General features: G+C 43.4%; 1 protein-coding gene across 1 annotated transcript in view; it reads right to left on the reverse strand.

Moving 5' to 3' along the window:
- Positions 1-25,269, reverse strand: part of uvrag (UV radiation resistance associated gene) — a 72,246-nt gene that overhangs the window by 23,941 nt on the left and 23,036 nt on the right. The window contains exons 12-13 of the mRNA XM_037467575.2: positions 22,675-22,840; positions 10,579-10,654 (exon numbers count right to left, since the gene is read on the reverse strand). Of these exons, the coding sequence (XP_037323472.1) occupies positions 10,579-10,654; positions 22,675-22,840 (242 nt within the window). The remainder of the gene's footprint in view (positions 1-10,578; positions 10,655-22,674; positions 22,841-25,269) is intronic.

Below are 25,269 nucleotides of genomic sequence, written 5' to 3' on the forward strand. Positions count from 1 at the left end.
TAAGAGGCAATTTAAATACTAAAGTTTATAAGCTTTTGTGAAACTGAAGCGAAACTCTGACTTTGTACACTCAGCTATGGTTCTCCTGTTAAACTATTTAGTTGAGGTTAAATGGAATATGTCTAACAAATGGTCAAAATTGCTAACGCAGCATAATATGCTAAAGTTGATGCAGAATGAGTACAGGAAATTATAATTCATAAGAATTGGTGGGTTCTTTGGAAAGCATGCTCACACACAAACATTTGTGCGTCCCGCAATCGGCCCAAAGTGTTGTATAACGAAGTAGCTGATGTGCACTTGGCTGGCTTCAACAGCTAATGTTGGCATCAACATGGATCTACACAGTTTGTAGTCAATGCTAGCCCCTTCTCTGAATAGTTTAGGTGGACTGGTGAAACACCTTTACAGTCTGAATACAGCCAATATCTTGGAAATAACTAATTCTCATTCAGAGAAACCATCATTTACACCCTCACTCAAGCTCCTTTTTTTTTTTTTAACTTGCGCTGGTGTTTATTTAACAGCTGCTTTCATGAGCCCCTTAGCCCCTCTTTGCCCTAATAACTGTAAAACCATTATTTGGCCTCTGGGACAAAAGGCCTTGGCCCATCACACACGCTTCATTAATAAAGACAGGAAGCAGTTGCCGGCTGGCATAGTAGATGACACCACAGCGGTATCCTCTCCTCCTGGAAGGGTAATAGAGGCTGACATCAGGGGGTGATAAAGAGGCACACTGACTTAATGAGGTGGGACTTTACTGGACGGAGATGAGTGTTTGAGTGACTGACGTTTAGAGAAATGGACTATTGCTGACAATAACTTGATAAAAACAAAAAACACAAATAAAGGGAGAGGAACCGGGATTCACTGAACAAGGTGATGAGTGCCACTGAAAGAACTTTGCGGTCTAGAGGCGCTGGGCTAATTCAGATGAAAAGCTGCCGATTGGCCAGAGTCAAAGGGCTGTAATGGAAGCCACATGCAAGCCAAACATGGCAGCGCATAGACACAGTAACACACAGAGCCAGGATGGCTGATATTCTTTCAAATCCTGACCAGATGAGGCCAGCATTGTTTTATTCTGAGAGCTGTTCAGCGTCATTGAGCCTCGCCGAGGCCTCCACTCATGATGGAATACCTCTTTTTCCAAACACCCATATGACAGCACACAGGGGTTTGATGAATTAACAAGAAAAACTAGTTTTTCTAAACTTGCCGACATTAAATATACTTGGTCTCTGCCCATGGCCATTCTTTGGAGACGTTGGTGGGGGACTGCAGGAGGAGAGCTTGGCCAGACAAAAAAAAACGCCCACTAGCAGAGAGAACTCTTGTTTTGTACTTCAACAAGAAGGAAAAAAAGTGCTGTTATTTTAAACACACAATGACATGATCGCAGAAGTAGATTTAACCTTCATCTACGCAGCAGTTTGATTCCTTTCACCCGTGCGGATAGATATATATATATATATATATATATATATATATATATATTTTAGACATCACCACAGAGAGGTGAAGTGACGGAGGGGCTCTCTGCAAGTGAAAGGGACTCGCGACTGAATCCACGCCGCGTCGCACGCGGCGAGACAACAAGCTCCAAACAAACAGGCCTCGTCCGCAAATTCAAACCAGCTGGAAACTGCAGACGCGCTATTAAGAAAATGACGGAATGGAGCGGCTAACACTTTTCCAAACACCCGGAATCTCGGCAAAGCCCTCGTGTTTCAGAACACTTTGCCAGCGGAACCCACAGTCTGACCGGTGGGAAGGAGATCTTCTGAGATGATGATCAGAACACGGCTCCACTGACTAGAGGACGGTAAACGAGAGGAAACATGCCACTGCATATATCATGTCCTCCATCTATTATGATGGGATCAAATATATTTTTAGAAACTCACTCCGACTCTTGCCACCCAGACAGGACTAACATTTACTTCCATTCTTAGTGGAATTGGCTGTTCTGGTGCTCCGTTGTGGTGATGGACAGAACCTAGAAATACCAACCACAAAATGTGGAAATTCAATTAGATGAACTTAAGTGTTTCATAAAGTCATAGGTGGCTATCCAGAGGAATTCGCATAAAACCTTGGGTCGTAGTGCACAGACGCCCTCACACACACACGTCTAACGCTGGAAACCGGAGAACGGTGACACACACAAGTGGTCGGAGACCATCTTGCGAGTCACTGTAACTAGCTACCGTCAGGCTAAAAAAACTACAAAGAGCACTTCCTCCGTCGTGCTGATGCAGGACTGGAGCGCTTATCAAACACTGCGACCTGCGGCGTGGTTTAGACTTTGCGAGCCCACTGCAGCCTTTCCACAATCTCCCTGATGCAGCAGTGTATGGAAAATACCCCTTTACGAGAAGAGGGTTCTCCTGCTTCTGGTTGTGAAAAAAGGGTTCCACAACAAACTGCTCATGCCAATGAGTGGCACTGCATGTGAGCTGTAGCTAACAACAACGGTTTGTTGATGGAAAACAGGGACCACACACAAGGGCTATGAAAACCCAGTGGCATGGAGAAGTATACGTTAAGTCCTTGGTTTGGTTAATGGGTAGTTTGAACAAGGAGTCTCAGAGACCACTGGGAGCCCTTTTTCCACTGAAGAAAAACACTTCTTATCTAGAGTAAATGTACGTTGTTGGTAATGATTGGCCTTGTGGCATTGCGGGGAGCTGGTCAAGCTATAATGGAGAATCAAACAACTGGTGTAGCAGAATGAAGTCAAACCTCTGTGTGTTGTAATCAAAGCTTCTCTGTGAGTCGTTTACACAGCGGCCTGGGAGCGTGCGCTTTTAGTGCAGGTGAGAGTCCACCACTAGCCGCTGCTCTGTGCTAATTAGAGCGGTTACAGGTGACAAGGCGTCGTTCTTTGTGTTTAGCACCTGTGAAGATGATGCCTTGGGACATTTTGGTCTTTATTTGGTAAGGACAGTGCAGATATGGGAGGGGCTTATGTTAAGGTTTTATGGTCTGCACTGCAACCACTCGGCTAGCAAGATGCCTCCTTTTGCTTGATTCTGCAATTAAAAAGGAAAATCACATTTGTAATGTGCAATATTTAATGCGCCCCATTTGCAAAATAATATGAGATGAGAAAATGAGATTAGTTAGCTTCAAACAATATCTTTGAGACGGATCTAATCCTAAATCCAACATAATGGAAACAGACTCCCCTCCACTCCTCTTTGCATCAATAACCGCGAGGGCTGGGGGGGGGGCAGACATCAGACAGTCAGCCGACTGTCTGAGTCAGGCCAAACATAACCTGCTCCACTCTCAACTCACTTCACTTATGACCTGCCAAAAATAATTCCTCGCTTTCTATGTGACAGATAAAGTGGACTAATGAAGTGCTCTTTACTGTTAGCGCAGTAAGGGGATCTGGTAAAAAGTGGCACCTTGATGGCAACCAAATGCAAAACATATTGTCGGACATAGACCTTCTCCTCTGTTCAATACAAGGGGGGATTACCCAACATTTGTCAAGCATTTGGCCATGTGGGGAGAGACTATGCTCGGAGCGGATTCAGGGTCTTCTCCACCGTGCTGAAGCAGAAACATGCACGTTTGTAGCGTGGCCTCCAACAGGAACTTCCTCCTTCCTGTTAGGACTCACGAGTGACGCATTCATTACGTTGGCCTAGCGCTACATTTTCTGCCATCCGTCACACCCATTATGCCTTTTATCATATCATTCCCTGTGAAATGGAAAACGGATGTGGCTGTTATGGAAGGATGGAGACAATGAGTGGCAGCAGGCGTTTGAAATTCCTGATTATTTCCAGGCCGTGTCTGGGAGTGAGAGATGGCGGCGGGGCCCGGGGAGCCGTGGTCCAGGGTTCAGGTAAACAAACAGCGTGGCCCACACTGGGCCACATTATGACTCCTTAACATTGAGGAGTCTGTTTGGACAGTGGAGATGTAATCAAATGATTTTCTTTTCTTTTTTTTCTGGAACAAACCTTGGGGTGAGGTTTTCACCTCAAGCCTGAGTTGGATATGGAGAGGAAAACAGGCTTTTGAAGGAAATCTGGAATAGTTCGTTGTGTTCCCATTCCACTACAAAGGAATTCAAACCATGGAAGGAAGAATAAATAAGAGATAAATACTGCAGATGTTTCCAAATAGAACTGGACTTTTCTTTACTAATAAGAAATGGATCCCCATTTGCTGTGATGGCCCCGAAGGAGACACTAGTACCAATAACTGTGAGAGTTTAAAACTTGATTACATAAAGAGTATTATTTTTGTATTAAAATGTTTTCAAAAATGTCAAATTTAAATAAGAGGCATTAGAAGTGTGTTTCCTTCTCACATGTTATGAAATCAAAGTAGCCCAAAAGTGAAGAAACTTGTGAAGATACTTTTTTGCAATCTCATTCATTCTTGTTTGGTATAGTAAATATTAAATGTAATCAAAGGGAAACATTGAAAAAACAAATGAGAAAAGACATCCAAATTATACTGTGCATGAAAAGTACTAGACCCTAGGAAGAGCCTCATCCTTGCTGCAGGAATACACAATATCCAAGAGCTGACTGTTACACAATAACTTAGCGTGCACGGCCATGTCTGATTCACAGGCCTGTGGAGCAACAAAGAAGTAAACACACAACCGCTGACAAGAATGTCAACTGTGGAAAAACTGAGTTCATGAGCATTGTTTTACGGCATGAGTCAAAATCCAAAATCCACTTGTGGAACGTACCATCTCCAAGACTCGCATCACAGAAGAAAGGGAACGAGGCGAAGATAGTTTGCATTGGTAAATGTGAACAGTCTTGACAAGAAGGGGAGTTACGAGGGGGGCGGGCAGGCTGCATAGTGCTTTTTTTCTGCAAGTCTGTGTGGGTCATATGGTTTTTATCGAAGCACAATCACATGAGCTAATGGCCGCAATGGGGGCTGGCCGTGCCAAGACTACGTTGTGTCTCTGTTGACTATGGGTCAAAAGCTTTGTCCTGGGGGTGAAGAGCTGAGGGAGGGGCCTCGACTGGAATATGTCAAATGAGCAGAGATGACATGGATGAGAAAAGAGCAAAGAGAGCTGAGAAGATGTGAATGGGTTTCTGCGTTACAGATCATTCACACTTTTGCTTACATCTCCGTTTCTGTGGTGTCAGAGGAGGGAACAAACATTTTCTCTTGTTATTTTATATCCAGACCAGGTTGGAGAGGTTGGGACTGGAGTCTTAATGTAAACTATGTTTATTTTTCATTGTTTTCTGAAGTTTACCCCAGTTCAACAAGTCCAAAGGTTTTCTACAGATTTACTACAATAATGAACCCGCTGCAGCCAAACAAGCTTTGATATAATTCAATTAATTCTCAGTATTCATTCACATAATCTGAATTGATCAGGCAAAACAATGTAATACCTAATAACTCCCCTCAATAGCTACTACTTCCATTATTCAGTTGTCACTGTGTGGAAAACACAAACTCTTGCTCATTACTTTTTGATAATTCTAAGCAAGCATTTTCTTCTGATAAAGTGCCTCCAACCTCTCCAAATAGCTTCAAAATAAATACCTCCAGCCAAACAGCCCCCGTTCTGCCTGCTGCCACCTACACTAACCACTAAACACAGCGGGCTCCCCAATGAGGCAGAGGCGTGTTTTATGGAGCCACAGAGAACATCTTAATGACACTGCGGACCACCACAATGGCACTCTGCTTGCAGGCCACGCAGGGAAATTTAGCCCAGGCTCGGGAGGCGGGAGACTGAAGGGGTCTCACCCCCAGTAGAAGAAGATAAAGGTGAACCCAGTGGTGACCTGGTTGAGCCTCGGCAGATTTTGCAGTGTTTTTAATTCCTGATGCCAGCTTTGCTGTGCCCGAGGCCTGCAAAATATGATACGCCAAGCTTAAGTGACTGAGAACTAATTGTTGTACTCGACCCCTCCTCCCAAAGAAACCTACAGATTTCTTGTAGCATCAGTAGCATCAGTCAGCTAATCAGCCCCATATGACGGTTTCACAACAACGCAGCCTGGTGAATAACACACAAATTAAGTAAATGCAACGCATGGCGCGCATCCAGACAAAAAGGTTTCCTTTGTGGAGTCAGCCGCACTAACTTGCCTAATTTGTCTCTGAGAAAAGAGAAGTTCACATCCCTCTGAACGAGCACTCTACTGACTTGGAGAAGGATGAATAAAATCACATTGACTTTCATTTACGTTCCGTATGAACTCAGTTGGGACCAAAGAGAAAGTATGCAGGCTCACACTCCACATGCACACAAGGAGCTCAGGCATTGCACATTTTCCAATATGTACCGGTTGCACAAGAGGAAGCAGAGGGGGAGTGTCCGAACATCCATAGAGGCGTACTTAACAGATGAAGCCGAGGCGGAAACATGGCAGCGCGGTCCCACCTGACATCCAGGGGTGCTCCCAACAGCCCTTGCCCCCGGCCACATGAACACGAGGCTATGATAAAAGAAAACTTCTGCCCCGGCCACATCAAAGCAGGGGCGACCTGCTGTGGCCCCAAATCCTTCACTAGCGTCCCCCGGTATCACTTTCAAACACACAGGGCAATTTAATAAAGAGATGGACGGCTAATGTCTCCCACCCACGCTCCAGCCAGCCGGGGTCTGCCGTGAAACCAGACCTCTGCCTTGCATCACGGAGCCAGACATCGAACGAGCCGTGCAATTGCAACGCAGCAAGCCCGGCTCAACAATAGGCACACACTAAGAGGAGGAAAGGAAGAAAAGACTAAATAATAAATGCTGCCTGTTTATGGCAGCATTTATTACGTAGTCAGCAGAGAAATCCTGGCTCAGTGTGTAGGGGTCAGTACATCATTTTCTAATACAACCCCCAATAAATTAACCTGAAACATGCAACAGAAAAGTCTCGGCCTCACGTGTGCGGAGATGATATTCAAGCTGTGGAAAGAATCAGAGCTGTGCAGCCAAACCAGGATGGGGAATCTCCGTTTGCAGTGGGTTTCATTTTATCGACCGTGACAGGTTTACCGCTCCTTCCGTTTTGAAACAATAGTGTATTGTCGTCGTGTGACGCCGTTACACTGATGGACCTGATAACTCATCCTTAACGTGGATGTCGTCGGGCACACATGGAACGCATAAGAAAGGGCTTTGAATGAAAGCTAAAATTTCACACTGCAGAAAACACAGACGCTCTGCCGGGCTGTTAACATCTGAGCATGTGAGCTTCCCCGACATAAGATAACAAAAAGAAGCGTCCCCCCCGGAGCACTTTACAGTCAAGAATCCCAATTATTTCTATGCGCTTGGATTGCCGGTTTAACGTGCACTCTCTGACTTTCAGTCACAGACTTTGAAAGAAGTAAGACCTCAAAGACGTCACGCTGTTGTTTATTAATCCATCATTCCCCAGATTGCGCTTACAAATCTATCATGCACTCCTCACACGTGCCCACATGTGTTGCAGCTGATGGCTTGCATCTGGTTTGAAAACCTTACGTTTGAATCCGCCTGTCTAGGTCTCACGGACACAGGCGAGAGCGTTCCGCAGTCTGGATCTCATTGTTCATCTGCTGTGGAATGAATCCCTTTGAAGCTAGTGAGGAGACATGCTCCCTTCTCCAACACCAGAAAAAGACATCTCTCCATCACTGAGCCATTGTTATGTCCAACAGGAGATAATTACGTCGGCCCACGTGTGTGTGTGTTTTTGTCTGTCCATGTATACTCCTACCTTACGCTGCACTAAAAAAAAACCTTTTATTCAACCGTTGATTGACTGCTGACTCCTCAATCACTCCTAACTGTCCCAACACAACTGAGACACCGTGGGAGGGAATCTGCTCACTTGTATTATTTTGGCCGGTGTGTCTGGCTAACAGCTAACGCATTGGCGTCGCTCGGCCGTCGTGAGATAGTTATAACTTGAAACTTGGATACACGCATTGAGACAGAATGGAGACATCTATCTGCAAAGATCGGTTGACTACGAGTACAAAACATGTCAACAAACAAGTGAGATAGTTTCATTCAATCACAGATTACAGCAGCAGTGTGTGCCGACACACCTGGCACAGGTCTTTGAACGGCTCCTACTGTTCATCATATCCCGAAACCGTGACCGAGACACATGACCTCACATTGCTTGTCATGTTTCCTGTATGTACCTGCATGTATACCATTACCTAGAGTTAAAGTCTTTTTCCTAGGTTTAAGTTGTTCTGCACTTCCCAGTTCCAGATGTTATTGCTGGGAAGCGGACACAGATAGAGAATAGTTCTATTCAAGCCACTTGCATGTGTATCCTATCAAAAAGTCAAAATCAAACTTTCAGTGAGAGGGAGCGAGCAATGCTACACTGGATGGCACCACATGGTTGAGATTCATGAAACAGAAATATCAGAGAGCTCAGATCAGAATGCATGGCTTTGATAAAAAAAAAAAAAGGATTATGGGTGGGGGTTATGACAGTTGGAAGGAAGGAATATGTATTGAGAGGACAGCGTGCCAAATGTGAAAAAGAACATATGAAAAAGATTACATAATGCCATGCACATTTTAATGTGTGCGCCTCTCTGATGCATGAATAAAGTGTGGTGGTTACTTACAACATCACAATCAGTTGTTTTTGATAGTTCAACAAGCAATGTTATTGTGTATACCTCAAACATGTCACGCAAAAGAACAATATGTCAAACTTGTGGGACAGATGAGTGGTACAACTCTTTCTTTGAGCTTCACTGCAAAGCTTTTGCCAAATGTCTCTTAGATGTGACATTGGTGCAAATGCATGCATGTGTGTCAGAATCAAGTTCAGACTTGATAAGCCCTGATACACCAAGTGGTTCATACGGTCATTTTAGACACAACTTCTCTTCCTTGCCCATTTGTCCTAGAAGAGGGATCCCCCTCTGTTGCTCTATCTGAAGTCTCTTCAGTGTGTGTGGATCTGTGTGTGTGAGTATGGGAGGAAGGGGGGGGGATTCCTTATCTGAATCGTGGATCTAAGGTTTGAGGGTGTTGCATGCTCTACTGATTGTAAGGCCCCATGAGGCAAATTTGTGGTTTGTGATAATGGGCTGAATAAATACAACTGCCTGATGATTGATGGAATGAGAGTCAGATTAGAGTTTGGCGCTGAACAACGCACACTGAGCTAACAGTGCACAGCAGCACATCTGATAACGGCTTCCATTTTGGCTTAATTAGGTTCTTTCAAAACCCGACGGGGTGCCTTTTTGTTCCTTTTGGGGGCTTCACGCGTCACTTGTTTTCTTTTGCTGTCCCAAATGTTTTCTTATCTTACTTATTTTCTTATTATTGGACTCAGGTGGGGAGATGGTAGACTTGGATATTAGCTAACAGCTTGTGGTCTGCGCGTTGGGGGGTTTTAGTTCTGATGCCAGAGGTTTGAAGTCAGCCACCTGCTAGCACTAATTGCCTGGTCTTATTCAGCAAAGAGGCCCTTCACTCCCGCCCGGATGAGGAGGAAAAACTGGGAATGGAATGCAAATTGTTATAAGCCAGTGGTAAATGTCTGAGGGATGAATGGAGGGAGGAACCCAGGTCAACACATTCAGAGTACTTTAATAAGCAGGATAGGTCAAGAGTTCAACCTTCCCCCTGAGGTGTTTGTGTTTACGAGGGATGGAGAGAGAAAGTGAAACCAATTTAAGCCACTACCTATTACACAATGACACAACTGTCTCCTCCTTCAAAAGGCACCTTCCTCAATAAAAGGTTCCACAAAAAGACCAAAACCATCAGTTACTGCGTAGCCAAAGTCTGATTGGGCTTCATTGTGGTTCCAAACCTAAGAACATGTGGTGCGTGGAGCTACATTGTAACATGCGCACAGGGATAATACCACAGCTGATTTTAAGCGGGCAGAATTTTGTCCATATAAAGGCTAGATGCGTTGCCGGCGAACAGAGTTGAACGTTCGCACAAATGCCGGCCATCTTGGTACGGTCAGATCGCTCACCCATAACATTGTGTTGGTAGTGATACATGGACATTTTATACAATCAATTTCCAACCGATTTTTAAACGGTTTGGTTTAAACGTCAGAAATGTATTTTACATATATTTATATGTTATGTTCCGGGGTGGACGCAGCACTGTCATTTTGAGTTGCTGCCATACACACAGCAGTAATTCTGCCTTTTCACTGTGACTGCTTCACTCATTCAAGAAGCAGGAGAAGCACTTTAGAAAGAGTTATACAGGTTAACAACATTGTGCAATAGGCTGTGGTTTAACCAGCATTATAATATGGGTTGATGAAATCCAGCGTTCTCATTGGTTGAGAGTGAGTCACGGGGGCCGCATTATTGAGCGATAATGTACAGTTGCTGTTCACATCACTTCATCATCAATAATGTAACGGTTCGAGGGTTGCCGGCCCTCCCCTCCGCGTCAGGCCTTACGCCCTTGAACTGTTACATTATTGGATGATAAAGTACACGCTCTTGTACCTTATTGCTTTAGTGAAACAGGATAAACTGTTAAAGCGTATTAATACAATTGTCTTTTTTTCAACAACAAAAATTCTTACGGAATTACAATTTAGAACCAAATTGTGTGTGTGTTCATACCTGGGCAATGTTCTTGTTGAGCAAGTAGACACCGTATTCAAAATGAAAGCGCTCTCCTCTTGGGTACAAAGGGAATCTGTTGAAGACAGAAAAAGAAAAGCATGGCATTACACGGCTGATATATTACACTTGATCCATTGCCAACAGTCTAGCAGCAAAAGTGTCAAGACGCAGTCAAGCCAACATCAGCCTTTAATCCATTCTGTCAATTATATTGTAGATCCATGCATGTGAATCGGTCAATAAAGGATGCTGGGATTCAAAGGGTCTTGTTTGCTTATTAGACTTACTGAGATATTCAAACAACTGCAGCACTTTGGCCTTTGCAACAGGCAATTCATAATTATTATTAAAGTGTCCTTGTAGCCAGCAGCGCAGAATGACGGTAAAACCTCCTCGATGCCAGTCAAGTGTCATTAAGGATGGGGAAGATGGATATTTTTTGTCATCCTTTGGGTTGGGTGCTGAGTAGAGAAGGGAATATGCTGACATGGAGAGGGAACACTCTTTGCTATCAGGGGCTCAGGGCTGCAGTTATCCCTTCCTGTCATTATGTGGTTATGTCTCCTCGAATCACACGGAGGAGGATACTGAATTTTGTGGAAACCAGCTTCATGAACAGAGCCAAGCATCGCTCTGTCAAAACCCACACCAGTTTTCATCAAAATACTTAAAAAAACACATCAAAGGGTTTATTCATCTATTGTAGATGTTCTCTTAATTCACCAAGAATTGGCATCAATAGGATATCATTCCAGAAACCTTGTAAAAGTATTCAACCTGCAAAGTGTCATGGTGATAATGACACCAATCAATAGATAGTTTTACACTCTTAACCTGTGGTGTCTCCCCTGTCAGTCTAAGACAGTATTCCATTTGCTCCATTTTTCTACTTTATCATGAAGACATTACGGGTATGAGCAAAACTGAAGAAGTCAGCGCTCTTAAACTGGAGTCTCAAAGCAAATTCATGTGACATCCATAAGCAATATCGTTCCCAGAAAACAAGTGTGACCAATTTGACAAGATAAGAGCCTGTGTCATTTCGGGACAGCGCTACCAGAAGCAGCAGATGTGCTCCAATGCACGTGTTCTGTACAGTATTTGCAGACATGTATTGAATGCTTTGCACATATATGTGTGTGTGTGTGTGTGTATCCGGCATGCCTTCTCTCTGTGTGTGCCCCCCCCCGGCGGACAGGGTCATGGTCTTTGGATAATCCTTTGTGAGAGCAGCTTCCCTCTAACTATGCTATGACCTATAAGTGCTTGAGGCGTTCGGAGAATACAGCAGAAAATACACTTAGTCAGCGCTGCCACTTCACTGGACTCTTCTGTCAACTGTGATGATGCTAACAGGCCGGCAACACAACAAGGTCCATGTATTGATTCAAGAGTGACCGTGACATTGCCATTTTAATCAGATCTCGACGCTCCAGAATCTTCTCATCGTTTCTGCATCTCTGCATTAGACTTTGGGACCATGATGTGGTTGTTTGTCTCCTGCTCGTATGAGCGGACAACCTTCTGAGCTTGTGCTCACTGTAACACCTCCTCTCCCACACATTACGCTGGGAAGTAAACGCTGAACAAATGGAGGTCTTTTTAGTTCACGCTTCCAGTGAGGCGCTGTAGCCTTGGGGTCCACGCTACCAGACACTTTTTGGCCATCCAGCTCTCGGGCTCAGGGTGGGAGACCCCACGGAGCAAGCGACATGCCGGAGGCCATTTCTCAACTCTGGGAAATAACTAACAGAGAGAGGAAGAACAACAAAACCGGCATTCCCAGTATCGCTTCCCCACGAGCAGATAGGACTTGTTTGCTGATGAACACTCACAAAAAGAAAAACAGAGCCACTTCCAACATACACAGACACACTCACACACACACACACAGTCATGGCCGAGTGATTAATGGGCGCTGTCCGCTGTGTCTGAAATCACACTGGAGAGCCTCCGGTTCACCAAACACCAGGAATTCCTCCCGGGGACGTCCAGTTAAGTCAAATATATTATTACACACCGGTAGGTGGGGAGTGGAGAGGCCTGAGGATGTAGGGAAATGGGGAGGTGCCAAATCATTTTGTGATTAGGTAGCTGGGACATTTTATATAGTATCTAATCTGATCAGAAATGTAACGTAATATGTAATGAGAAAAAGAAATAAAACTCCTTTAATAAAGAAAACGTTGCCATGAAAGCGCCCAAAAACCATAAAAGATGTATCAAACCACACATAAAGCCAGAGTACGAAGTCGCGACTAATAAACATTGCGCTCAAACTCATTAATCTATCATTTCTGCTGCTACAGTAGAACCAGGAAGTGGTGCTCCTGTCCTGTGGAGAAATCAAATGCTGTTTTTAATCACTCAGCCATCAGCAGCAACATAAACTGAAGTGGTGCTGCACACTAAACAGGACGAAACACAGGTCCTGGAGGAGTATGAGGGCCTAAGTGATGGAAGGTCCGGTACAAACAGATGCAAGTCTCACATCGGTTTGTGGCACTATAGGATTTTCTGCATATCCTTGTTTTCGCCCCTTGGAACTTGTTCTGTTGGTTCTTTTGTTTAATTCTGTTCTACGTATAAATCAAAAACCAAACCAAAAATCAAATAATCTCTATCTCAGTAGCTCCTTCTAAGATTTCCTCACTTTGCTCCATCAGGCCGTTCCCTCCGTCAGCACATCCCTACGTCGCTGCCCTCGGTGGCAGTTCTGTTCAAGGGTTTTGTCCGTGGATCTAACACAGCAAACTCAACATGACAAGAGCCATAATCAACACACACGCTCGCTTCAGCGTCCATTTAAAAACAACAAAAAAAGATATAATGAAACATAAAATGTGCTTTTATTTAGCTAATATCCAAGTTGAGAACAGAAGTAAAACTGTTGAACAGAAAAATAAAAATCCCCTCCAAAACAATCTCACCAATGGCGGACGTGTGAGTGTTGGCTCCGAGTGCAGACACAATAAATATGTAATTAATAAGTGTGGAGACCGGAAATCGTAAATAGACAAAAGCTGCGTCTCACAGGAAAGTCCCGTCTTTATAAGCAACAATACGTGCGCCCCGGCCTACCAGGGGTCCGTACACCGGCAGCTTTCAAATATAAAAAGGTCTATAGTTAAAAGGGAGGAAACAACCAATAAACTCACAGCTACAGGGAAAATAGGAAGGGATTTTCCTCTTTCTTCCTGATGAGGGATCTTTTAATAGCAGACCGACTTGCAGTGATCCACCACCTCCGATCAGGTGTCAGCAGCACGTGACACCTTTCCCTCCACCGGCTAAAATGGGCACTTTTGTGGGCTATCTGAGCAAAGAGAACTCTTTAAGTTAGTTTAAGCCGGTTACATGCATGGCACCTACTGCTGGGTTGAAATCTACATTGGTGTCTGGAGTTCTACAATTAGGTGGGAGCTAAAATGTAGACCAGTCTATTTGAGAAGGTCACCTGGTCAGCGAGGGAGGAAGGGGGCTCTTGTGAAATTCGTGGGGAGCATGTATATTTACTATTTAAGCATGTTAAAGTATATTGGACTAGTACCCTCTTGTGATGCATTAAACGGAGTGTAAAAAGTAGGACGCAGCTATGCAGGTGGGTGGTCGTGACTCACTTTGCCGTGGTTCACAAGGAGAGCGCTGGGAGGACTGACCTGTCGTAATGTACACAAAGGCTGAGGTCGCCACATGTGTCGACTCGCCTGTTTAGACATCCCAATTAATACTCCAAATGTTCAAAAACAACAGTTCTGGCTCACATGTCATAGACAAGGATTTGCAAATACGTACAGCCTCCGTTTTAATGGTGTGTGTGTGTGTGTGTGCGCGTGTTTGCAAATGTCTTCAACGTGCAATTTCAAACAGAACCATAAATCATCTGGGACTGCTTTAAAAAATAAAAAAACACACCTGCCTTGCAACTGTCAAAGCTCTAATGGCAGCGGTTACTATATAAATCACAGTGAGCTGTAATTCTCAATATCTGAGAAATGATTAGACTGAGCATCTGTCGGTGAATGTCGTTTTAATGACCGCGGCTGCACTTAGGACCACGCTGGAACGCGGACTATTAAAGGCCTCCTGAGTGATGTGGCGGTTGCTCGCTCTGTCATACTGGGTTTTCAACACAGCTCTTAAGAATATCCAGGGGTCTGCTGACCCCGGGGCTCCCATTTTATTTACAGTTTGTTTTTGTACATTGTTTTAAATTGCAAGCAGAGAGGGAGGAGAGGAGCTCCATTTGACCAGCAGCCAGACAGAACGCATCACCGTCTCTCTCCAAAAACTTAGCGGACCATCACTTTATCCAAAACGCAGCCTTAAAAAAAAAAATACATGACACAACGTCTGATCTCAAATCAAAAGATTATCACACGGGTTTAGGAATAATATTCCGACCCCGCGGCAGTTTCTAGTCAACACAAATTTTCATGATCATAGCTGCACTAATTAAGAGTCTACAGTCGTGCAAGCTGCAATGTGGGACTGTACTGCAGCACAGTGTGAGCTACATACTGCCATAGGCATTCGGAGGCATGCGGATAATGATACTAGCGAGGCAGAATGGTTAAAAAACCACCTATTTAGCATTATTTTAACTTCTGTTTTTAGAGTGAATGATACATTTTACATAATCATTAAAAGGTCATCCTTAACATGTTGACTTAAATGTCATGACAGGGGTTTATCCTCAGGGCTACTATGAATGTCTGAATACATCGTATTGTTGTTGCATATCTGGATTAAGTGGTGGACATATGCAACACTAGCAAGGCTAAAAAGACATAAGACTGAAAGAAAAACAGGTACGTTTGCATTTTCCCCTCAGCGCATGAAGAAGAACACACGGTCATTAGACATTCTCCGCATCCTTCAGGAAGCCATTCAGTGCAGATGTGCTGGTTGTTATCTATTTAATGAACTATAGACAACCGCCGCTGCTACACAGCTCCAATAAGCTGTGTAGCAACAGGGATTTCAGATGGAGGGCTTGTGAAGACTCCTCCGCGCCAGAGCGGTCCTAAACATTGAACGCATGCTATTGTCCTGGGGTGGTTTGGCATAAAACCTCAGAAGACAAGTAAACATCCTATTCCCAGGGTTGCCTTTGGAGTTGACATTTAGACCTAAGTAATGAACAAGTCGTTGGAATTTGATCCACCCTCATGGCTGCCAAGTTGATAGTCTCTTTTATCTATGAACTACTCCAAGATGTGCACATCACATTGCTTAAAGAATGAGTTATTCTATTGTGACAGACACGCCTCCTATAGAACAATAAATCATTCTCATTAGGTAATGAGTGCAATATTCATTTAAATATGGTTACTTGAACTCCAAATGGAGTTAAATTCTGTGAACTTGGTAAATAAAATGACGATGCAGACAAGGACAGTCAATAAATATTCAAAGACGGAGAATGTTGGTGAGGTGCCAAAATATCAAATCCCATTGACCCCCATTGTACAACATTGCCGTTGCAGCAGACGGATATGTTAATACCCCCCTGCAAGGCCCTCTCTGTACGGCTCGATACCTACTAGGAGTTGATGAAGTCCCGCTTGGGTTTCCTAAATTATTTTTCAAATTCTTATTACATCCTTAGAGAAATAATTGAAATACTCTGACCAAGTATTTTTGGTGTGGAAATAATCATTTTTGATTTTCATTCGGCAACCTCCAGTTCTGAAAAGTGAAACCAATGGAGAAGGGCCTTACACATTTGCTCTACTTAACATCTACTTACCACCTTCTGCAAGAAGAAGTCTGGTTCTACTGAAGTCTATGAGGAAATGGCTCTACTTCTCTTGACTTATTTCCTCGGTAAACATTGTAAACTTGAGTTTACGTTGCTGCTCTGCATTACAAATATGTTCACCTCATTTCACTGGTAGCAGAAAAGCTGCAGATTCGCAGTCTGTGGTCACCATGACCACATCCACTTCTTGTATACAGTCCATGGTTTAAAATAATATTACCTTTTGCACATGGACCATGTTCAGAGACATGAAACTGCTGAGGCCTCAAAACAATAACCTCCTGTCTTGGAGCGCACAGGTTCTTGTCATCTGCCCACCACTTCCTAGGCGTTCACATCCACCACCTCCACCAACAATGTATTTTGCGCTTGAACCCTGCACTGATGTGTAAATCCTACGAGTATCTTTTGTTACCTTTAGCTGTGATAAGGAACAAAGCAACCTGATGTACATGTACAAGGCAGCGCTTGCTTTTTAATGGCCGTGCTCTGGTCTCAATCAGACACTGGGCATCTGGATCGCATCTCCCTCCTTCTCCCCCCCATGCAATCAGAAACACTGGAACCGGTCTCTCCACAGGACAAAATGTGGGCTCAACATGTCATCAAGTCCAGAGAACTTCTTGAATTGGGAGTGTGTGTGTGGGGGGGGGGGGGGGTATTCATATTCCACACCTTAGTTTCAAACTTTGGAGGGGTACAAAGTTCAGATAAACACATGCCTTGAATTATTTTGCTGTGCTCTTCATATTCTCAACAGTCCGAATCCTATGCTTGGTATATAACGATTATTTTCTTGCTCAGAGCCATCAGACCAAGCAGCTTCATGTTGGGAGAAATCCAGCTCCACGCCTGATGCTGCAGCAGAGCAACAGACAAGGGGATGCTGAGCCGTACTTTAAGGACTTATTACAGCGCCACGTGTAACCAAACCGCCACACAGTTCCTTTTGTGCGCGCCATTATAATTGACCGGCTGCTTGCTAATCCGATCGTGAGCCACGTCACTTATCACCGCTGGCTGCCCCTTTCCGACACTTTAATCGCCCCTTTTTGGTAGACTTCTAGAGCTTGGCTGCTTGCTTCCCGTCTCCCACACGTCATTTTGCTGCGAGTCTGCAGGCCCCCCCGGGACCTCAGGGGTCATAAACATGTGAAGAAGGGGGTGCAAGTTTGCTGGCACATTCGGGCCCACTCAGGGACACCTAAGGGCGAAGCTGGACTGTCGTGTCTGTTCAACAGCCACGCGGCCGACGGGTTTATTTTTTCATCTGCCGGGAGTAAATATCCTGCACGGCAGGACGAGGAATGCGACTCCCAGAGAGCCCCTCCAGCTGTTGTCATGACATAATCACCCACACGGAGAGGGGCGGCCACGCCATCGCCGCGGTGCCTGATAATGGCTCGCTTTCTCAAACACTTTCTCCCGGCTGTTTTCTTTTAAGTGCGACACATGTGGACGCAAAAGTGTCGGTACTCATTCATGATTCATCCCTGTGCGCCTTCATGGGCCAGAGATAAGAAGTCATTAAGCAGGAGCAGGGAGAGCCCGTAGTTGGCAGGCTGTTCACAGCTTAACTCCCCAAAGGTAATCATTCTAGTTTGTGTGTATCTCACAAAAAGGCTTTGTTGTCATGAACCAAGAAGTGTAGAGAGTGACATGCTGCACAAGGTCGGGGTGGATTCCAAAAAGCAATACACTTTCACTCAGGAGACCGCAGTTCCTGTCCCGCGTCAAACCACAAGTCACCTTTAATCTATTCGACAAGTTTTGTACTTAACTGTTACTGCTTTTCGAGTTATTTTATCTCAAACCACAATCTTTTCGCTTTTTCTAAAAGTAGTAGTTTCCAGTGGGAGGACTGTATAAACATAACCAGACGGTTGCTAAGTAAGAGAACGCACAATTAAATAAGAATTTTTTGCAAGATAATAATTGTATCTATCTATCTATATATATAGATATATATACAGATATATTATTAAGTCAATGACCATTGAATGATAAACAGGACATGTGTACAATGTTGTTCCATGAGAACACATCAAAAAGGACTGAAATATTCAACAAGGCAGTGTGCCGCAAAAGAAGAATATTGGGCATAATGTAAAGGCTAATCATTGTTATTCTCCCCTTGCAGCTTTGACCGAACCTGGACTACTCACAGAGACACTACATCTACCCACACAGCTGACAATGAGTAACACTGCCTCATCGTCCTCCCATCTCACCCCCTCTCAAACTCATTGAAGGTGGTCCTGCACGTGTGGAATGTCAATGTGCATACCTAAGCATATCGCGTGTTTTTTCATCCCGACTTGATGCATAGTTACAAGACCATAAATTAAACAAATAATACTGTTATTACACTCACTGTAATTGCAGTCCCTGTACAATCCATGACAAACCACCCTGTCAAAGCCCAAGAAGAGGTTGGATTTTCTGTTTATAATTTCTTGCTCCCTACAGTAACATATAATTATCAATCCGGAATAGTTCACCAAACATGACTGTGCTTTGGAGGAAGCAAAGAGGTTACATCCACAGGGTGTGACTGAAATTTGCAGTCTCAGCTAGGCTTTTTTATAAATTCAGAGCAAGGAACTAGTTACAGTAGGCAAAAAAAAACAGCTACAGCACCCGCTGTTCAAGGGCAGTCAAATGGAACTATACCGGAGAAGTAGGCAGTAGCAAAAAATGATTGCCTCTTCATTTCAAACAGTCACCATTTAGGTTTACTAATAAGTTATCAAATTAAGAGGTAAGCGGTCCAATAGATGACATAGAATACGGAAGCCCCTGCACACACCTGGAGTCTTATAGAGAGTGATGCAGCGCAGCTACCAGCCACTAATGGAAAACAGGATACTGGAGTCACCTGGTCCTGGGCTGATAGACCTCTCGCGTTACTGCAGCCACTGTATCTTAGTTTAGCCAGGACATCTCTGACCCAGACGAGTTACAAATGCATGTATAGATAGACAAGTACTGTATCAGGTCACACCTCTCTCCTAGGCAACGTTCACACGGCAAGCTTCAGTACTGAAATTGGGGGTTTGGGTTTCACAATATTTTTTAAACGTGGCCAATATCTGATCATAAATTGACCGGCCTGCGGAAAAAAAAAAACGTTAGCATGTAGGTCAAACAAAGGCAGGTGAAGTAAGCGTTTATGGTTTTATTTATTAGTTGTTGCTCAGCGGATGACAGCAAATTTAGGAGCAGATGATAACGAGGAATAACAACAAAAAGCCAGATGTTTAATTAGGGATTTTTGTGGACCATTGGACACTACCTCTGTACAACGGTGAGTGTGCAGGACGTGTCTGAGCCAGAAGTGGCAGGATTCAAGATGTTGATAGTTAGCCGTTGCCATGGAGGCTTACAGAATAAGTGGCTGCATGTGTCCACGGCAATGCACAGTTGCCTTTAATATTCACTCGAACATGCTCCATAGAGAGACTGCAGAGAAAGCCAGATTCATCAAAGGTATTCTTTTAGGGCACAAATACATTTGTATCCACGGAAGCTACCATGCATGAGGTAGGATGAAAGCAGTTAGAAAATACTCACTGCAACACTCCATATTCAATATCTGAATTTATGATCCTCTTTAATCTGAAATATACAGCCTGAGAGTAGCAGTACATAAAAGGCTGGCAATATAAAAATTCTGTAAGTATTGGGTTTTGATGCTTTCATACTTAGACTGATAACTTACTAAAAAAAAAAAAATCAATGAGCAGTGTGATCACAAATCAGTGATAATGACAAAAAATAAACATTCAGCATGTACTGTCGGTTTGACCATATGTACTTTCTTGTTAACAGTTAACAAAAGTTGAAAGTATATTTCAAACATGACTGTTTCAGTTGGAAATGAGTACCAGCTAAAATATCTAATTATAACCTTTTCCATTTCACGGCTTTCATCTCCCGGAGAGAATTCAAAACCAGATTTTTAGGGGTAACTCAGAATGTTATGGTAGAGAATTTCCTGTATGGTACAAATCTTTGGAAAAAAAAAAACAGTCGCTACACACAAGCAGTGCCGGACAGAATTACAACAAAATCAAATAGGATGATTTCGAATTGAAGATCATTTTAAGAAAAAATCATTTTAGCACCCTTCAATATGCATTTAAAGATTATCCAGCACGCAAGTGAGGACTTGTTTAGGGTTACTTCAATCAACATCCTATTAAGTGATGGTATCGGCAACTAGTGGAAAGTCTCACCAATGCAAGAATGCATGGACTCGGCTCAACAGATTACACCTTGGTGATGATTTTTACTGAAATGTTGGGTAAATAAAATCTTATTCTCATAGAAACTAAGTGGGATTCCCCTTTTCTTTCACCTCCAGTTACCTTTGTTCTGCGCCAACTATCTGTCTAGTAAACAAATTAAAAGTAAACTAAGCCAAGTTAATGTTTTAGAGTTAGTAAATCAGTCGCTTCATTACAATATTCATTGTTTTTTTAGTGTCCGTATACATTTGTGAAACATGGAATTCGTGGAATATTCAACATACTCCATAGAGAGTCTGCTAAAAGGTATTTTTTAATGCATAAATACATTTAATATCCACGGATCAAAACAGTTAGAAAATACTCAGCGCAACACTCTGTATTTAATATCTGAATTTATGATCCTCTTTCATTTGAAATATGGAGACTCACAGAGAATAACAGTAAAACAAGGCTGGCAATTTATTGACTCCAATAACTCAGGTATTGGAATCTGGCAGCACTAGGCAAGCTAAAAGTGTTGCTCTTAAAGTTGTATTCAACTACGTCAACTATTAAAACACTATGCAGCTTTTGGTTGCCCAAACATATCTAAGTTTTCAGTCCTCTTATATTTTGAAATATAAATATATTTTGCAGTCCCACACCCGTTTAATGTGACAGTAAAGAATATAGAATAGAAAACGCGAATCTGTAGTTTTGGTTTTATTTTATCTGCTGTTTTAATAAAGTTAATTGTTAACGTCTATGATAGAAACATAAGCTATGCAGCTTTTGTCACATTCTTCAAGATCATAAAAATATAAAGAATATAAATAAATCATCAGCATGACCATCATCTGTACTGTCAGAGTTGACCTACAGTCAGTCCTTATCCTGCTGATACAACTGAAAAAACTAGGTGCTCGTGTTGCGGTCCTAATTGTTGACAGGTAAAAGTTAACATCAGGCTGCCAGTGCATCCCAATGGAATGGCAATCGGGCCCTAACCCTAAATGTTTTTTGTTTCTCTCCAAATCCAACAAGAACTACAGCTGCTACTAAAACCACTGGGTGCAGCCATAGTCTGTTAAAGCCCTTTACATGTTTGTATAAACAGCCAATTTCCGACAATACCCCTGTTTACGTGACAGCATGTTGAAGAAGTGTTTCTTTTTTTTCTCAAACAAATAACTTGTTTGTTGACTCACCGCAAATAAATTCAACCTAACAATAGCAGAGAGACAGGATTATGGAACATCACCCAAGGTCTTCAAGTGGAATACAACACTGTTTGAAAGGGCTTATTTGCATTGCTTCACCTGAAGGTCAGCACTCATGTTGCAAATCCTACAGTCCACACAAGGCTGACAGAGAGCAAAACTTCAGCCTCAATATACTACCGGCTCTCATTAAGGAATAGTGCAGATGTTTTAAGGTAGGGATGTTTGTGGACTTAAGGTCTCAGTTTGGCCATCACCATCTTGGATGACGGCCGTTGCCAACTTGGCTTTATGACATCAGTGAATAGACGTTACCAGAGACACCAGATACGTCTCTACAGCAACCGGTCAGTCAGATAACCCAAACAAAAGCATACTCTGCTTTATAGTGTGGTTGACCATGAATAGAGCATCATTTACTAAATTATCGTCATGCTGTATTGAAGATGTTAAAGTAGCAGTTGAGACCATAACTTCTTGTTTACGGAGGTCATAAATCTAGAGAAAAGCCTTGGGGTTCCCCTACTTCCACAGTGGTTCACTAGTCAAATGGAGGTTGACACCTGGCTTTAATATTGTGAACAATGTACAATCCCACTTTGAACACCTTGACTATCCCTTTAATGCATTCAACTAATATGAACACTTGGTGTTAACGCGTAAAAACCATATGGACACTTCGCAGAAAAACGTCACACAACGTTTCTGAGTCAATCGTCTTCATAGGAACGGGATGGAGGTAAGGTGAGAGTGACCTTGACCTTGAATATCATTGGGCAAATTTTCTAGAAATTTAGATCAATCCATTGGTACAAGAAATGCTTGGACATAATATATTCGTGTTAAGATTAGATATCCAAGCCTGGAGCTCACTTACTCTCTCTCCTTCTCAGTGAGTCGGTCAGTGATGGTGTCCTTGATGGAGGAGCGCGAACCCTTGTGGATCACCGGGTACCGAAGAGGGATCTGCAGGAAGCACGAGATCATCAGGACCAGGTGCGACGTGTAACCCAGGGCGACCGCCAGGCTCCCATCATCCTTTGCTGCAGAGGACAGAACAAAAGAGACAATCACATACGATCAGAGTGCCGCTACACAAAGCACAAAATGCTCTTTAAAAGGTGACCTGCATCAACCTACCAAAGCCCCTGACGCAGCCCCCAATGCAGATTTAATTCAAAACAGCAGCATTTAAATAAAACCCAAAAAGGAATTTTATCACACTAACGGCTTCAAGGATGTCTCGCATGGAAAAACAGCGTTTACATACAACGTGTCCACATCCTGAGGATTGGAAAAAAGATGTACAAACAAACATCCCACCAAAGATAATTTGGCGACAGAGTATCCGCGGGAAGAGGAGCCGTGGCATTCATGTGGGATGGTGTTTTGAAAGCGATATAAGATTTGGCACGGCCCACAAAGTACCCTAAAAACAAAACATTGGTTGCAGTGGGATTCTCAACATCATTTAGATACGTGCTTGAAAAGCAAAAGGATCACGTATTACTATTCCCTCTTAGCCCCGGGTAACTGTTTGAGTGGAAAACTGGACGGAAAACTATCCTGCTTTAAGTAGGAAGAATGGTTTCAAGACAACACATTAAGTTGTTTCACATTCTCCAACAGCGGCAGGACACTGCTAGAGGCAAAGGCTCAAAATCACAGTGGTTTTCATCTTAATGCGCAGAAAAACTGGACTGTGGCCATAGTGAGGGCTCTGCATGGTTCAAACCTCTTTTCACACAGAGTGTCACTTTGTTTTCCTCGCATATTTTCTTGTCCACAGCACCGAAAATATTTTTTAAAAGCATGTCAAGTTAACAGCTTGTTGTCCTCTGGTGCTTTTGGATGATTGTGCTGCACCCCAACAGGTCAAGTAAAGGTCCCCTTAGTCTGCGAGTACAGACGGCTGGTTTCTCGTCAGGCTGAGCCGACAAGGGCAGCTTAGTTAAGTGTAAAACAGTGATGCTGTGCTCCACTTTGACCCCCAGTGGGATTAAGACTCTAACTAACCCTGACCCTGGTCTCTAATGGGGAACATCCTCCTCCTGTGGGCGGTTCCAGACACGATCAGGCTTTTTCCAGGGCAGACCTCACACAAATCAGAGCAGGGGGTTAAATGAAGAGGGTTAAAAACGCATGCTTCTCGAGACTGTCTTTCTAAAAAAAAATATTTTTTAAAAGAGTCTCCACCTTTTAGTTGCAATGTCCTTTGCAAGATTTCCCAGCAGTAATGTTAGAGGGTGAATACTAATGGCTGCCTGGATGGTGTCAGATCCATCCTCTGTATTAGTATGGGTCGATATTTGCGACATATTTACGCCAGTGTGGAGCTGCCGTACGTGAAAAAATAACAAAACAAAAAAAAATGGAATGGTCATAATGGTAGTTTCTGTAAGGCCCGGATGCTTTGCTCATTGCCTGGGGTCCAACCTGCACAGGGCCGCGAGGCAGGAGCAGACGCAGGCCTCAACCTCATGGTACCCAGCGATGGCTGCAAACAAAGTGGGCTGACGGCGCTGTGCCGTTGAAATACGCCGTGACAGGTGGGGGGCAAAAGGAGATCAAGAGTGGGATTGTTTTGAGTTATGGGAGTCCAGAGACCCGCCGAGTCTCTTCAGCTGTGAGGGAGGGGTCCTGGGGAATATTGACGGGACAATTGCTTTTGTGTTCTTGTGAGTGTGAGACAAGAGACCCCGTTAATCAGGGCGCGTGAACCTCCCTCTAGCACACCGCAATGAGATTATTACAACAGGGTTGTGGATGAAACCACGTTGTGGCAAAGCTTTCCTTAGTTGTTTTCAGAATCACTGATATTTCACTGTGTATGTCCCTGATACAAAAGCATCTTGTGAAAAGACTGAGTCTGTGGTGGGCTGAACTGAATGAGGCCTTCTCACTCTTCTTTGTTGGAACTACGGGTGAAAGAAACACTATCCAAAAATCTACCAATGATTCGTAAATTAATTGACGCAAAATAAAAACTGCAGCAAGAGTTGCATGAAAATGTAGGACAACTGAGAAATTAGGCAAAAGTAAATAAAAGGGGATGCTATATTCATCGTTATGAGAATATTATAGGTCTGTTCATTATACCATTGCAGAAGAAGATCCCCAAGAAGATGACTCAAATGAAACAGCCCCAATGGAATCTCAAAGTAAATATGACTGACGTAAATTACTGTAGCTATTTTTCAACTCTTCAGTAGAGGGACAACCTCCGTGGACGTTTAAGTCAAATATCCATGTACATCATCATTTATTCACTTTATCACATTCTGCTTTAGTCAGCCTTTCCTCCTCAGCCAGGCACGGAAGCTTTGAAGCAATATTTGTACAATTTTTTGCAGATTCGACAGTAAACATAACAGATGGATGGAAGTGTACATATTGTCAGCAGGTGAAAAAAAGAATGACAAGCATAAATAGCGCTGGGTGCATGCCGGTTAAATTTGATTCAAAGATGGTC

Source organism: Pungitius pungitius, chromosome 16 (genome assembly GCF_949316345.1).
Source record: "Pungitius pungitius chromosome 16, fPunPun2.1, whole genome shotgun sequence".
Taxonomy (NCBI): Eukaryota; Metazoa; Chordata; class Actinopteri; order Perciformes; family Gasterosteidae; genus Pungitius; species Pungitius pungitius.